We start from the raw sequence: 15,557 nt of genomic DNA, 5'->3' as shown, positions 1-15,557 counted from the left end.
AATAATGTGGTCAGATTATATCGATAGTGTGTGACCTCCAGTTCAAGGTGAACGCATCATCACAAGAGCCGTGATAAACACGTACTGCCACTGGCGAGTACCGGCAGTTTCCATCACGACAGGATCGTGTTTCCATGAGAACATTTCCAGTTTCAAGGGATTTTTATCTACACGAATGACACTTTAAATAATATTCGGAATCATCATCTCCGCTATCATGGAACTCGGCTCCGACAGTGATCTGAAATACTCCGACGTCGATGTTATAGGAACGAAATTTTCCGTGGCATACTGTGACATCGGTCCAAAGGATGGCCCGGTCGCGGTTTTCATTCACGGTTCACCAGCTACGTACAGGGCGTTCAAGAAACTGTTTCATCCTCTGACTGAGAACGGTATCAGGATGATTATGCCAAACTTTCCTGGTGAGTGGTATATGGAAGGGCGTTTTTTTTTCCTGTTCCAAACGTAGTGACACTACTTCCGGGTAGCTACGGCAATTAGAAGTTAGTTTGTGAAGTTCGTAACTGAGTCCTCCGCGGAGGTATCCAACATACATGGGGATCTTAGATAAAAAATCACTGGTCGACACCGATCCTACAATCGCTATTAGTGAAAGATATGGGGCAGATTAGTAGTAATTTATGCAAATTATATTAATGAGCATTGTTTTGGTGTTGAACTTTTATGCTAATGGTTCTTTATCAATATGGAATATTCATCTGCCCCGAATTGTGCATTAAGCTTATATATTCAATCCGCGTGCAGTGCATTTAATACTTTTTCTCCTTCCCCACATTGTGCTTTTCAATGGAAGCAATTCAATGTACTGACTTAGTATTGCTCTTTTTTTTCTCTCATTATAATTTGTTTACCCTGATTGTGATAGACCAGCTCATGTGGGTCTGACTTATTCTCAACATTTCAATAAACTTTGAAACATCTAGGAATTAGCCATCACATGCATTTTCCCTGTCAAAGTATTAAATTAGTGTTAAATTATGCATTGGAACACCAGCTGTAGTGTTGATGAATTTCTGGTTTCTGTTTTTTTTCATTTTCTCTTATTGGTCAACTGAAGTTTCTTGTTCTACTTCCCAAATCATTTTGTACAGTATTCAGGTTGTCAACTCAGCCTGTATACCATGTGTTGACTGTGCTGTTATTGACAAGTGACCAATGTGCTGTTATTTGACAAGCCTAAGTTGGCACTAAAATTCAAATGTAAACCAAAATAGAGCACTTTTGGCAAAATCTGTTCTACCATATTGACAAGCTGAAAAGTAGCAAATTCAACAGGCTTTGAGATGAGAACAAGAACGTGTATGGACATGAAAAAGAAAAATATGAAGTGGACTGTCGCCATATTGAGACGCATCAAGTTAGCTCTGAGATTTTAATTTCCTGAACTTCCAAAATTAAATCAAAGAAGTTAGGATGTGTATGGCACTCTGCTGTCAAATGTCAACTTAACAGCAAGTCCTGCTTAGAAACAGTTACTTTATGAGCTCTAACAAAATTTGCAAGAAGTCTACACAATTATGCAATTTGAGCGATGCGGTGAGCCTTGCATGTCCTTTCAAATGTTGAAGGAGGGATTAATCCAAGACTTTGAAAAATGTATCCAAAAGTGCCATCATTACCAGTGCAGGAGTACTGGTATTAAAGAAGTACTGTGTACTACTTTATTTACAATGCAATTTATTTTAGCCGAAAATAGATTTTCAATGTTTCACTGTGATCTTGTTTTCACTTCGTCTAGTCTGACTACGGTACATGCAAAGCATAGAAAATCAAAATTTTTACTTGGATTTTATTTTAGTAGAAAAAAGGTCCAATGATGACAATTTATAGCAATGACATTGTTTTTGCTAAGATTTCAGGTTTGCGAACCCTGTTCTTTTTCTGATGTTCCCCAGATATGATTGCATTGATAGTAATGGGGGGTCTGTAACATAATCAGATAACCATGGTTAATTTACCCTGGCTGGTACCATTCATCACAAGAACAGTAAATGAACCATGTGAGACATCAAGGTACTTCCTGATGGAAAATGTTATCTTTACTGATAAACAACAACAACAACAACAACAACAACAACAACAACAAAAACTTTAGTAAATAAAGTATACAGTGTACATAAGGTAAAGTAAAACTCATCATGGACATGCACACAAGGCATCACTTCCCGTTGTCTCTCAATTTTTCATTATTTTACCGGTAATCAATTACATTAGACAGTGCATTGGTGATTTCCACCCAGTGTCTAGGTGCCAGTAAATTTTGGCCTCTGCAAAAGTTAAAGTTACACTTGTACACTGTGTATTTTCTATGAAAATTACAGACAATCTAGCTCTTGCATATGCACAAAAATTTGTGCCCAAAATAGAGCTGAGATGCACATGTACCATACAGATACCCTAGCATGAGAGGTACACTGTACCAGTATTGTTTTCAGGCTCTGAGTCGACCAGTTATAATCATCCAAAGCCATCAACGCTGCAGTATGCAAATTACTGTATGGCACCCATATCCCACACATGTTGAAGTGATGACGGATGCCTTCTAATGTTCCTGAGGTGCAGGTTGGTTCAGTACCCTCAACATACTGGTAATATTTAAATGATATATGTAACTGCTTTACCGCAAGTTCACCTGACATAAGGAATACACAAATAAAGTCCAGTGCCTAATCATGGTATCTTGTAAAGACCTGTTGTGGAGCAGTTTTTCATTTCACATCATCCAAAGGAATACCTGTGAAGAAATTATCATGAGTGGGGAAAACACCCATCTAGATGTATGGAACAGCAAAGGCATCAGTTATAGAAGTTTATAAAGCTATTTCGACTTTACTGTAAACTTTGTGTTTATGGAAAATTATCAGTCCCTACCCCTGCGTTATTTTCTACATTTGCCAGGTTGAGTTGAATGTATGCCCAATTGTCAATAAACATATAGTCGATGCTATGTCCTACAAAGTGCATCTGATTTGGTTTGCTTAGTCACCTGTTGTTAAATGCTGAATGGTATGAAAGAAAATGTTTATTTTTGAATATTAAAAAATAAATGTGCACATACTCTTTCTTGTTGTTTCAAAGGGCTAGTAGCTTAACTTTTAATATTTTTTACCAGTTTGTTTTTAATATCAACTACAGTTTTTTGTTCTACTCCCCAAAGCATGTTGAGATACAGTTTTCAGCTTGTCATCAGTCAGCCTGTACATTGTGTAGACTGCATTGTTATTATTGACGAGTGAATTCTGGTCCAGACTAGAATTCAAATGTAAACAATCACATCACATTGTACACATATATAAGCTGTTTTGACTAGCTAAATACCAGTACATGTAGTTTGTGTTTCAACATCATTTTGGGGGTAGAACAAGAACGTGCAATTGATATATTTAAACAAAGATGGTAAAAAAATAATAATTTAGAGGGACTGACAGCTACCGTAACCTTGACACTGTCATAACTTTTGATATGTCTTGGCAGAAAACAAGCGTTTGCTAAAAAAGAGGATGAAAATGCTAGTTTTGAAGAGCTAAAACTGAATATTCCCTGAGTTAACATCAATAATGAGGACTAGATCGCATGTGATCTTTGGTCTATGAAAATTCAGGAGTTGAATGTATTCATAAATACCCAAGTAATAGAAAAATACACAGTTGACAATAACTGTCAGTGCTAAAAACACATGTAAAAAGTTGAGATTGAGCAGCCAATGTCAATAAAGTTGAAAAGTTCAGCTTTGATGAAATGTTACGCGAACATCAATCAATCAATAAAATTCACAGTAGTACTTAAGAATCCAAATATTGTGTATTACACTGACCCTCAATACAAAACTATTGTTAAAATCCATGGCATCACAAATGCAGCAAATAAATTAATATCATGGATAAAATCCTATTTTCTAGATAATTAAATACATTCTGATGAATCCTTGGTTCATTTCTCAACTAACTTCAACAGATCAAGATAATCAGCTGCTTAATACTTTGTAATTATGAAAATAAAAGAAAAAAGCTGACATGTATGATGCTATATGGAGCTTTCATTTTTGTACCAGCTTCAACAGATCGAGTATTGCCATGGCGATGATCTCGGATGAGAATTTTGAATCCAGTGTCCTCCTTGGCAAAGATGATGCCTCGTCTTCTTTTGTCTTTGTGATCTGATGATGATAAGACCATTGGAAGGAATTTATACATGTACCCATATCAGTTTCTTTACATCCTTGACATGCAGCAGTGAATTACACTTTCGTGAAATTCATCAAACCGTAACTGCATTTGGTGAAACTTGGAAACCAGAGGTTTACATACAACCATTAAACATACTAAATCATGTATTTGCACTGGTAAAAAATTTATTTACTTGTAGTCCAAAAGAATATTGTAAAGGTTTAAGAGTCTGAATTTCTGTCCCTAAGGCACATTCTTCCTAGCGAGAATGTTTCCCAAAGTCCAGTTAATTAAGCTGTAACTGTTAGAGGGGCTAGCCAAGTCTGTTAGTATGAGCCTACACAGAATCACCGGGGTACTGTGGAAGTATGTGTGAAAATTTAAAAGAATGTTACATACCGTCTATTCTGTCCCTTGTATAAACTCCATCGCTGTCTATGTACAAAACGTCTTTTGTCTTGTCTAGATTGAAGAGTTCCATTTTCTCCTTGGCAATTTCAATGTCAACTAGTCTGTCCACTTCACTGGCAACCACCAGGACAGGTAATGATGATTTGTGCACCATTTCGAGATTTGCTCTGGTCTGCGACAGGAAAACATATAACTTTTCATAAGACAGAAATACGGTGACTTTTATCAATTACTTCTGTCATTCCAGTGGTAAAACACTTTTCAGTCGACGGCATTGATGTTAAAACCCGTACTAGTTAAGCAGTCAAATTCAGACGTATGGACACTTGGAAAACAAATAAAGAAAAGTGTGACACATAAATTGCACTTAAAAAGGAAGATTAAACATACGGTACATACCGTAAAAGCAGATGTTCAAAATATTTCTACGTTCCCTTTCAAAGTAAAGCTGAGAGGGCAACTCTTAGAAACTGGAATTTCTGCCATAACTAATAATTAGTCTTTACCATAAACAATTGAGATTCTGAGCCTGTATGGTGCTTTTCTTACCTTCATCCAGTTGATGGCTGCCATTTCATGTAGCATGCCGATCATGTAGCTGGTATCATTCACTTCAAAGCGGGTCACGATTACTGCAATGGACGGTAACACTCTTCTCATCACTTTCCCAACAATAGCATTTCTCATAAGCCATGAACTTAAATGCACGATGCGACCTGCAGATCTCACCATGCTGTAAAATACAAAAAACACTTCGAAATCAGCGTACTTGACTGACTTTTGTAGTACTTGGCACACGTTACACCACTTGCTTTTTAATCCTTTTAGCTGAAGACCCGGGAACCAATGGCTTGAGCTCCATCTGTCCATGTGTCCTTCCTCAGCCGTTACTTTGGCATATCCTGACTGATTTCATTCCAACATGTTTACATGGTCAGTGTACTGGTACTACAAGACACATATGCACATCAATTATCTTCTTTGCAATAAATTACTAGTAATTCCTGTGTACATGAACTACACTTTAAACAACCAAAAACAGTGTACCTGGTACACTAACTCAGTGGTCTTCATTGAAAGTGATGTCACTACATAAAATCTTACTGTGAGGGCGTAGATTAACAGCTGATAAAAATGCAACAGATTGAACAAGATCAGTGTCTGCACAGAACTGGCCAGCTGTTGGGCCGGACGCACTGTGTGCTACAAGTACAGATATTCTGAAACAGAAGGAAATATGTTGCCCAACATGTTAAGCCAGAAATACATGTACAGTGTTTTTGCTAAGGTTGGGGAATATTGGTAAATGATTTGTGAACCCCGGTAACATTTCTGCTATCTCCAAATCTGATTGCACTGATATACCAAGGGGAACCCCGGTAAAATGACTGGGGAACCCGGTAACATCTACCGGGTACCTGGCCTTAACAAAAACAATGATGTACATGTGTAATTCTTATATTACAACTTATTTAAGCAATACAGTGTGCTTACTAAATGTATCTATGCAGAAGAGTAGAGACAAGGGTATTTCAGCAGAACTATCAAACAGAACAAGTGGCATAGGAAAATTACTATGTATCCTAGATTGTCTTACAATGGCAATACAAATGAGGTCATTTTGGTGATTGAGTTCATGAAGTTTACACAAATGTGATGTTAATTTAGATCATTTATTTATTCTGATATCACTTTTAGTTTAATTCTTTTATTTTGGTATAATAAGAAACAAAAATCCCCTGAAAGTTACTTGTACATGGCTAGCCATTTCATGAGATAGTAAAAGCAACAGAAGTGCCATGGCAAAACATGCAGAATTTTCTCATGGGTTCTTACCTATTAACACCAATAGCACCAAAGAAATCCTTGAGAAACGTGGCTTTGTGCTCTACACTGAAATTGTAGGAGTCTCCATCGATAGCATTGCAGTATCCACACTCTTTTGAACCAAGAAAATAATAAAAAACACTGATGAAAGTTCAGTCTATAATCTGATACATGTACGGTAGTCGAAGACTACATCACAAGTTCAAATTCTGAAAAGGAAATTTGTCAGAACAGTAAGTTGTAAGTGTGACTTGGGATGCAAAAGTGTACCAGTCATTGTGGGTGAAGGAGACTGGTTTTAATTTGATATTTGATCCACACTTTCATCTTATGTATATACCCTTGAAAACAGTTGATTTCCATAAATTTAGTTTAAGTTACTACTGTCCCCCTCAATCAGAACTAAATTCCCCAAATTTTCAAGCAGACATTAGGGAATATCCCACTCTTGTGAGAGAATCCTGGAGAAAACACTGCTTCCATGGTTTAACCATAGATCGTAGAGGGGCCTTAGGGTTTATGGTTTAACCCAAAAATGTCTTGGTCTATCATCAGCAATGGTCTGTAGTTACACCCCTTCCGAAAAAATGAATTCTCCCTACATGAGTGACTCTACTGTTAGGGACTGACATATGGACGTCACATGGAGGTAGTACTCTTAACTAGTTTCGCTACAATTCCAGTTCTACCTCCAGCAGTCCTATTCCAGTGTCCATTTATTCACAGTCCCTTTTGTCCAGGGACTGTCCATTTATTGGAGAACGTTAAGGTAGAACGCGCCTCGGTGACAAATATTCAGACTCTCAAAGTTTTACAATTCTTTTCTGATCTACCACTTGTGGGGGCTCATTTTAAAGCTCTTGGTGAAAGAAAAAATTACCGGCTTAGTTTTTCGAAATTCGAAAATTTTATTTTTTTCCATAGAGTTTACGCAGAAATGAGCCATTTTGAATTTCAAATACATGTATCAGTAAATTTTTTATTAATTTTTCTCTAGTACCAAATTTGCGAAATTTACTCTTCATTTTGAAAGAGAATGGTTGAAAGATTCTTTGAGGAAAGTTGAACAAAAGTTTAAGTGTTTCACTTTCGAGGCGCATACTACCTTAATATCATTTCTGTTTCTCTGATAATCAGGTGCTGCCAGTTAAGCTGTTTGCACAAAAAGGTGTTCATGCAGGGTTTTTCAGCAGGCAGGAAAGTTTAAAACGATAGAATCATCATTAAAACTAATCAGTAGGCGGGAAGAAAAAATCTGATTTTGGATATTTACTGTGGGCGGGGAAGAAATTTCATTCTTTTCAGGGGGCGAGGAGAAAATTTTTGACAGTGGGTTCCGGAAAATACGTAGACTGAGGGGAAGCCGTGGTTGATAGAACTTGAGGGGAGATTAAGCACCTAATTTAGAAAGGAGCAATGTTCCAAGGTATACTGCTAGCTGCTCGCACGGTTTTGTGTTGATCTGGGTTGTCCAGTGGGCATCTAGTGGGCAACGGGGAATTTCAGTGGTGGGGAGAGGGGCAGTCGGGAGCTTGAATTGTTGTTGGCAGTGGGCAGACCATAGATACTGCACTGGAGGGCATTAGGCATCAACATTCAGTGGGAGGGCATATTTTCTGTGTATGCCAGTGGGAGGGCAGTTACGAACAGCTCTACTTCCCCTCTAAATTTTAGGTCAAGGTAAAAAATAAGTAAAATCAGTATATCAGCCTTCAAAACATGTTTTGTGATGATTTTGCGAAATTGATGAAATTTACCAGTTGGTGGCACCTGGATAATCGTGGAGGTTGTTTCGAATTCTAACTTCATCACATACCTGGAAAATTTGGAGCAATCAGTCGAACACCAGCTGAAAGCAAATGTGGAGAAATTGTCGCAAAATCTTTGTGTGAAGCGGGTGATCCATGAAGGCAAGCAATAACAGGGCCTTTGGGGTCTCCGGCATCAGCGTATGTTGCATCGTACGTGACCCCGCAGCTTTTGAATGTCACGTTTGAGGTTGGAAGTTCCGGTCTTGTTCCTTGGCCTTCCGTACACAAACACCGCGAAATAACGACAGAGGTCGTCTTTGGATGCACCACAACACTTTTTGTACATGATCTTTGGTCCGTCCGTCTTGTAGCTCCATGGTTCGTCGTCGCACCTCTGATGAATGGCCGACAAAGGATCGTTCTCAGCTGACCCACTTTGGTTACGACACAGTTGGGATGTCGCCCAGGGATTTTCAAATGGGCTAGGGTACGTGTAGTACAAGTCCGCACAACCATCGACATTTCACACGTTTAGCACTTGGTACCGACCGCAAATACAAGGCTGAAGCGTCGTGTTTCACAAGGGTTGTGCGACATTCTGGTCGTCTGCTTCGGTCAACTTGCAGACGTCAAGTCAAAGTAGTATAGGTCACGCGCCGGGTTCACACTGCACCTCCTGGCCACTAGTATTACACTACAGTGAAACTGTGAAAGTAGATATAGTCCGAACTAAAAAAGCGTAGATACAAAATGAAATATGAGTATTCCCAGAAATACTGAGCAACAGGATGTAATCACCAGCTACATGTAGGAAATCTAAGACCAGTCCAAGTAGATTCGACTCGCCTGCGACCGCACGCGCAATGATCGCACGCCGGAACATGCACTTCATAGATTATCATTTCGTCTGGGATCAATTTCGAAACGATGGTGTCTTTGAAAGAAAGTATATATGTTTAGTTTATAACTAATGTAAAATGATTATGACGATGATTATGATTGTGATGATTATATATATTATAAAAATTTTCGATAAATAAGTCGTCGTTTCCAAGCGAATACGGTTGGTAAAATGTAACGATGATCAGTCAATCAGCTGATGCACCGCGGACCGGCACATTTCCAGGCTGGGGAAAACGTAGCGCGATCGCTGAGGGCTGGTCCGTGCAGCTAATGATATCAATCGTAAATTCATGCAAAAACACCATGGAACTCGGCTCCGACAGTGATCTTAAATACATTGACGTCGAAGTTATAGGAACGAAATTTTCCATGGCATACTGTGACATCGGTCCAAAGGATGGCCCGGTCGCGGTTTTCATTCACGGTTCACCAGCTACTTACAGGGCGTTCAAGAAACTGTTTCATCCTCTGACTGAGAACGGTATCAGGATGATTATGCCAAACTTTCCTGGTGAGTTATGGAACAGAGTCTGCCGTTGCCGCGTGAAGTTTAATTTACCATTTATACTTTTATGATAAATAATAGCTTCATGTTCGAGAATATATCCTGCTTATTGCACTACACGCATAGCAATATTAGTGAAACAAATCTCGAATCTCGAAATTATCGCGGGGGGGGGGGGGGTTCATATTAACATGACAATTATCCATTTATATAACGTGCTTCGCCACGTAGCACAGGTTTCCAATCAGAACTGTTTTCGCCAGTTTTCTTGGGGGAGGGGGTACCCCCCCCCTTCTGCTTGGAAATTTGGGGCATTTATATATGATTTAGGGTCCAACCCATAATAAATGCAAATAAAAGTTATGCAAATTAAGGTTTTTCAAGGAATTAGCAAATCAGGTTAATGTATGGATCAAATATCAAATTAAAGGGATACAGTCATCAGCATTGCACTCAAAGGTCATATGGGACCCATACCACAAATGTAAACACCGTATCCGAGGTATGTTGATGAAACATGTCTATCATAATTTACATTGTGTAATTTAATGTTGCAGCTATGATGATGAGGTGCATCTACCACCATCGTGCACGAAATACATTGTTTGTAAACAAGAAACTCGCACAGGCGCAGTTCTGACGACTGTTTCCCTTTAAAAAGTCCCCATCATCTTGCTTTTATCCATATAGGAAATGTTTAATATACGTGTATTAGAAACTCACTAAAATCATTCATCCAATATTCATAGAGTTCAAATAGAGTTTTATAATCCGAAGCCAACATCTAGATGATAGTCTTTCAGGGCTGTGTGTTACCAGCGTTATACGGCCGCAGGTAACACACAGCCCTGCCATGCAGAGATAGGGCTACAGGTCATGTGTTTGTGTGTATATGGGAGATTTAGATTAAATAGGGGAATTCACCCACTTTGAAGCAAACACTACAAAAACATGTTGTATTAGATCACAAGCAGTGGCAATTTATCCAGACTGCTCTATAAAACAAATTTTCAAGTACATCATCATCAAAACTGGTGTTCCTCAATGCAATGCATATGGTCCGTTAGGGATCTCTATTCCACATTAATGATCTGCGAATTTGACTCCTGTCTGCCACTCAAATTTACAACTTTTTTATCATACATGTGCTGTTGAAAAGATAACTGGACTTGTTAATTCACCCTCTTATCTAAGACAAACTTTACTAGACCATAGACCTTAAAACGGATATGAACCTTTGATCAGTTAATACTGTTTGGGTCAACCAGTATACCTTGCCCTTGACAATATGATGTTTGAGTTACTCTGTCAATGTAATCTTACAGATATGTAAATTTATATCATACCCAGATATATCTGTTACATTTTGCAGTTTACTGTATGAGTTGACCAGAACCTCTCTGCAGTTTGAGTACAACTCAAAACAGTAAATTTTGAGTTGTATCAAAACTTAAGATGTTTTTAGACAACAGTATGAAAGATATGTTACTGCCAAATTTATGAGAGAGGTAGTACTGTATTTCCAGAGAGATTGAATTGGTTTCACAAGTTTTGTGCACAGCTTGCCAGCGAAAACTACCCTACTGATTTAGCTATGATAAGTACAGACTGAGCTGCTCCGACCATTTCACCCCATTTACCTTTATAGAGCATTTCACCCCATTTACCTTTATAGAGGTCCAGCTCTACTCTAGAAAACAATGGGCTTGGGTCAAACCATTGTTCTGAAAGGGTAAATCTTGTTGTCTTTTTTAGTACCTGCAGCAGCATCAAGTACCCGGTAGGAGGTGGTTTATGCGTATGCATACTTGTGAAATAATGTTTCCGCTATTTGTCTTTTCAATTTCAGGAATGGGTTACACAAAGCTCGATGACAAGGGCATTTACAATTTTTCTAGCTACCAAAAAGCTGAAATCATTAAAGCTTTCCTCAGAACCATTGGAATTAAAAGGTAGGTGTTTTTATAGTGGAGTAAATACTTAAAATTCAGATACAAAGTGTGACTTGTATCAACAATAATCTATGAAAGATATATTGAAGAAAAAATGTTGAAAAAAGATAATGAGTCTAAAAGTGCCAATTACTAAATAATTTCACATCATTTATTTCCTTACAATACAAAATAAATCTGTCTTTGTCAAATGTGCAACAAAAGAGAAGATATTGATAAAATAGATTATACAACAGTGATTGTCACACATATTTGCCAAGAAACTGTTTCTCGCAAATGTCATAGCTTTTGTGATTTTCTCTTACATTATAGGCCAGTTGCTGTAACTCTCAATGATTTTTTTCACCATTTTTGTATTATGAATGTCCATTTCAAGTTCTTGTTCTACTCCTCAAAGCTTCTTTTAAGGTGGCTTGCTGGTAAGAAAAAATGAAATCAGGATTTTTCTGAAACTTTGTACAGATGTCAAGCTGGGGTAGATATGTTAAATAGTAAAATAAAAAAATATGGTCCCCATGCATATTTTGGAGATATGGCGCCCTTTATGTTGTCCCGCGAAAACATTTAGCTGAAATTGGTTCAAATGTTGTATTATTCGATTAACTAGTGTTATTGAATAATAAAACTGAAATATAGTAAAACAATTCTATAGATTTTATACAACACAAGTCCCTGTATTGTATATATTAGTTTTGTGATCTACTTTTGAAAATATCAGAAAATATAGCAACGTTTCCATGAATAGTGCTTTTATAAAAGGAGCAAAGTTTGGCCAAATTTTGATATTTTCATTACAAATGTCATGATCTGAAATCTACGTTTTCTTTAAACTCTCGTAAATTAAGCCCATCAATATATAGATTTCGAATCAAACGAAAAAATGGGGGTCACCGCACAATTTTTTAAGATATGGGCATTTTAATACAAAAAATGCTACACTGAAGCGCCCTCTAGCGACAGATCCCTGTTTAGTTTGATATATTCGAAACTTTTATTATTGAATTTTAATAGGTATTAAATAAAGTTTAGTTCACTTAAATACTGCAAATAATCCCACAATTGTCACACTTAAAACGGGCCTGTTACACGAAGTTTGCTATCTTGGTGTAAACTGTTTTGACAAACCAGATTTGAAAGTCGCACCTCAAAGTAATTGTATGCTATATGGCGACAAAAAGACCACTTCCGGAAAGAACGCTCGCGGGAAGAACGTTCGTACGCGTGCGCAGATACGAGGCGCAGTACGAAAATTCGCGTTACCCGCAATCTACGTTAACACACTGTGGTAGATTTAGCTTGCAACACGGCATCTGTAGGTGTAAAATGTATTGTCGTTGTTTACATTCGAATTCTAGTCCAGACTAGATCAATGCAGTCTACAGATATCAGGCTGAGTTGACAAACTGAATATTGTGTATGTCAACATGCTTTGGGGAGTAGAACAAGAGATTCTAGATTGACATTAAAAAACAAACATGCAAGAAAAAAATTATCAATAGTTACAGCTATTGGTCCTTTTAAATGCAATACATTTATTAGTCTTTCTATTGCATTGAAAATCACGACTGAACCTGCCAATATTCAGTTCATGGGATTTACTTTTCATTGTACATCACAGAGTGGATACATTAGTTGGATTTTCATTGGGAGGACACATCGTACTCAGAGTATGCAGCGATGAGAAGTTTGACTGTGTAAAATCAGTCACGTTGCTATCAAGTCCTGGAGGCAGTGTACATAGGTATTGACAAACTTTCACTTCTTTTATTCACACAATGTAATGCAAGAAGATAATCTACAGACATCTTCAATGATCAAAATTCCAAACTTGGATGATTTCATGGAATGTTAAATTCATATACAGGCACCCATATAGTTCTTTTACTGGTTCCATGATGTATTGGGCTCTAGTGTATACACAGCGTACATTACTCGTGGAACTTTTTAGCTATAGGGTATATGCAGGGTATGTTGCTCATAGAACACTATGGCAGGTTACACCCTGAGCTATATTTTTGCCACCGATGGACACAAAATACACGAGGCAATTTTGACATTGCAAATTTGTGTCATTCTTGTACTGGTATAACAATCCCTTGTAAAACACAAAATCAGTATGCGTGTTGTTTTGAGTGTGTATACAGTGTTTTGTACAGCCTCAGCAATGTATTGTGGGATAGCCAGGACAAAGGTCTATTGAATGATCTACGTCTATACCCAACAGTATGGTGACTCTTAGGCAACTATAGTACAGTAGGTCAGACAATTACTAGATTCATGTACACAAGACAAAAATCGTCATTTTCATGTTGTATGTAACTGTAATAAGTGCTTAAAATATCACTTTGTCTGTGGCCGGTCCATGGAAGAAGAGAGTAAAACTTCATGAAGAAACATTTTTCAGTTTCTTAGGGTAAATAAAAAATGAATGAAACCAAAAAATCAAACCAAATTTCTCATCCATTTTAACTGTCTGTAGTCTATGCACAGCAAACATTTATAATTAAAAAAGCTGGTTTCAATTTCTCCTCTTTTTTGAATTTCAGGTTGGTAAGGCCATTGTTTATGGCTAGGATTGCTGGACGCTTACTCTATTGGTTAATGCATATACCTCTCATAGGATACTTTGTGTTACACATATTCAAGTACTTCTATGCTCTCCTTGATCTCAGAGGTAAAACATTAGAATCCAACATTTACAGCGCTTATGAGGGCGCACAGCTGGATTTTGAACTGGTAAGTTACTGAGCTGTCAGCCTTGCATCTTCTGATCATTCTCATTTAACCCTTTTACCACCATGGTTTGGCCCAAACCATTGTTCTCAGTGGTGATTTTGGACCTGTTTACTAGAATTTGGGTCGAACAGGTTCACAATGTCCACAAAACACTTCATGTTTATGGAATACCAGTGTGTGTGCATGTATGCTTCTCAAACTATCAAGAAAATATAGTTCAAATATTCAATTGTTAAATTATAAAAGTTGGTCATGTTGGTGAGTAGCTTTGAGATAATTCCAAGGCTTAAACTAAAGGGGTAGGTTGTCAACTTTTTGTTGAAACAAAGTGAATAACTTGATAAAACTGTCAAAAGAGAACAAATAACACAATGGAAATAAGTCAATATCAACAAAAGCTACCCAGAATGTGAGAACAAGGGAAAAAGGATTGGTGTAAACATAAATAGTTCTCACTTACACATGAAGTTTGAACAGTACTGATAATTCATGTCTTTGACACTGAACAATGAGTAAATGCTGACATGAAAGACACTTCCAGAATGACTCAAATTTGCCTACTTTACCTTGACACTATGGACCTTTATAGAGGAAAATAACTTGAATATGTCAAATCAAGAAACTTTGATACAGCCTGTGGTTTTTGACACTTGGTAAATCACACCCATCCAAATGAAATGTATCATAAAAATTTTTTTTTTTCCTGCCACATTTACAGTGCCAAAGAGATTTAATTTCAGTGAGTCAAAGAAGATTGCCAGTACTTATGTTTCATGCAGATGATGATCCTATCGTTGAAAGGAGATTGCAAAAGAGAACATGGAGATACTGAGTATCTCGGCAGATGATGTGATCAGACATGACAGAAATGGAGAGTGTACTTCTGACAAACATTTCAAGTATTCTGGTATTACACATAATCTCATTTGATTTAAACCCGTTGAGTGCTGTAATTTTTCCCACCAAAATTTTTGTGCATCGATTTTCCAACTTGTGGAAATTTTTCTGTAAATGTTTTGATAATTTTGGACCAAATAGGCATAACTTTTTATTGGCTACAGTTTCTAATCAAAATCTATGGGGGAATCTGAAAAAATTGTCCGGAACTGCAAAATATTGTCTGCGTTGTATATTATGGACGCAACAAAATTGTCAGTGGCACCACATTATAAGAATTGACATTTTGAATGTGATATTGGGCAGAGAAGATTTTATTTACCATGGTGTATTGTTGGTATGTTGCTACCATGTGTGTCTACTGCATTGACAAACGTTATGGAGA

General features: G+C 37.5%; 2 protein-coding genes across 2 annotated transcripts; one reads left to right on the top strand and one right to left on the bottom strand.

The window, feature by feature from the left end:
- Positions 1 to 30: 30 nt before the first annotated feature.
- On the top strand, positions 31 to 15,169 carry LOC139131327 (uncharacterized). The gene is made up of 5 exons (XM_070697340.1): positions 31 to 425; positions 11,437 to 11,539; positions 13,158 to 13,280; positions 14,086 to 14,275; positions 14,994 to 15,169. The coding sequence occupies exons 1-5, from the start codon at positions 218 to 220 to the stop codon at positions 15,105 to 15,107; spliced, it is 738 nt and encodes a 245-aa protein (XP_070553441.1). The 5' UTR covers positions 31 to 217; the 3' UTR covers positions 15,108 to 15,169.
- LOC139131318 (uncharacterized) lies at positions 4,567 to 8,875 on the bottom strand. The gene is made up of 5 exons (XM_070697328.1): positions 8,245 to 8,875; positions 6,438 to 6,540; positions 5,709 to 5,821; positions 5,151 to 5,338; positions 4,567 to 4,773 (listed from the first exon to the last, which is right to left on the bottom strand). Exons 1-5 carry the CDS (start codon positions 8,699 to 8,701, stop codon positions 4,582 to 4,584), a joined length of 1,053 nt encoding a protein of 350 aa, XP_070553429.1. The 5' UTR covers positions 8,702 to 8,875; the 3' UTR covers positions 4,567 to 4,581.
- Positions 15,170 to 15,557: the final 388 nt, after the last annotated feature.

The sequence above is a fragment of the Ptychodera flava genome, chromosome 1 (genome assembly GCF_041260155.1).
Source record: "Ptychodera flava strain L36383 chromosome 1, AS_Pfla_20210202, whole genome shotgun sequence".
Classification (NCBI taxonomy): domain Eukaryota; kingdom Metazoa; phylum Hemichordata; class Enteropneusta; family Ptychoderidae; genus Ptychodera; species Ptychodera flava.
This window is presented reverse-complemented; position numbering and strand designations above follow the sequence as displayed.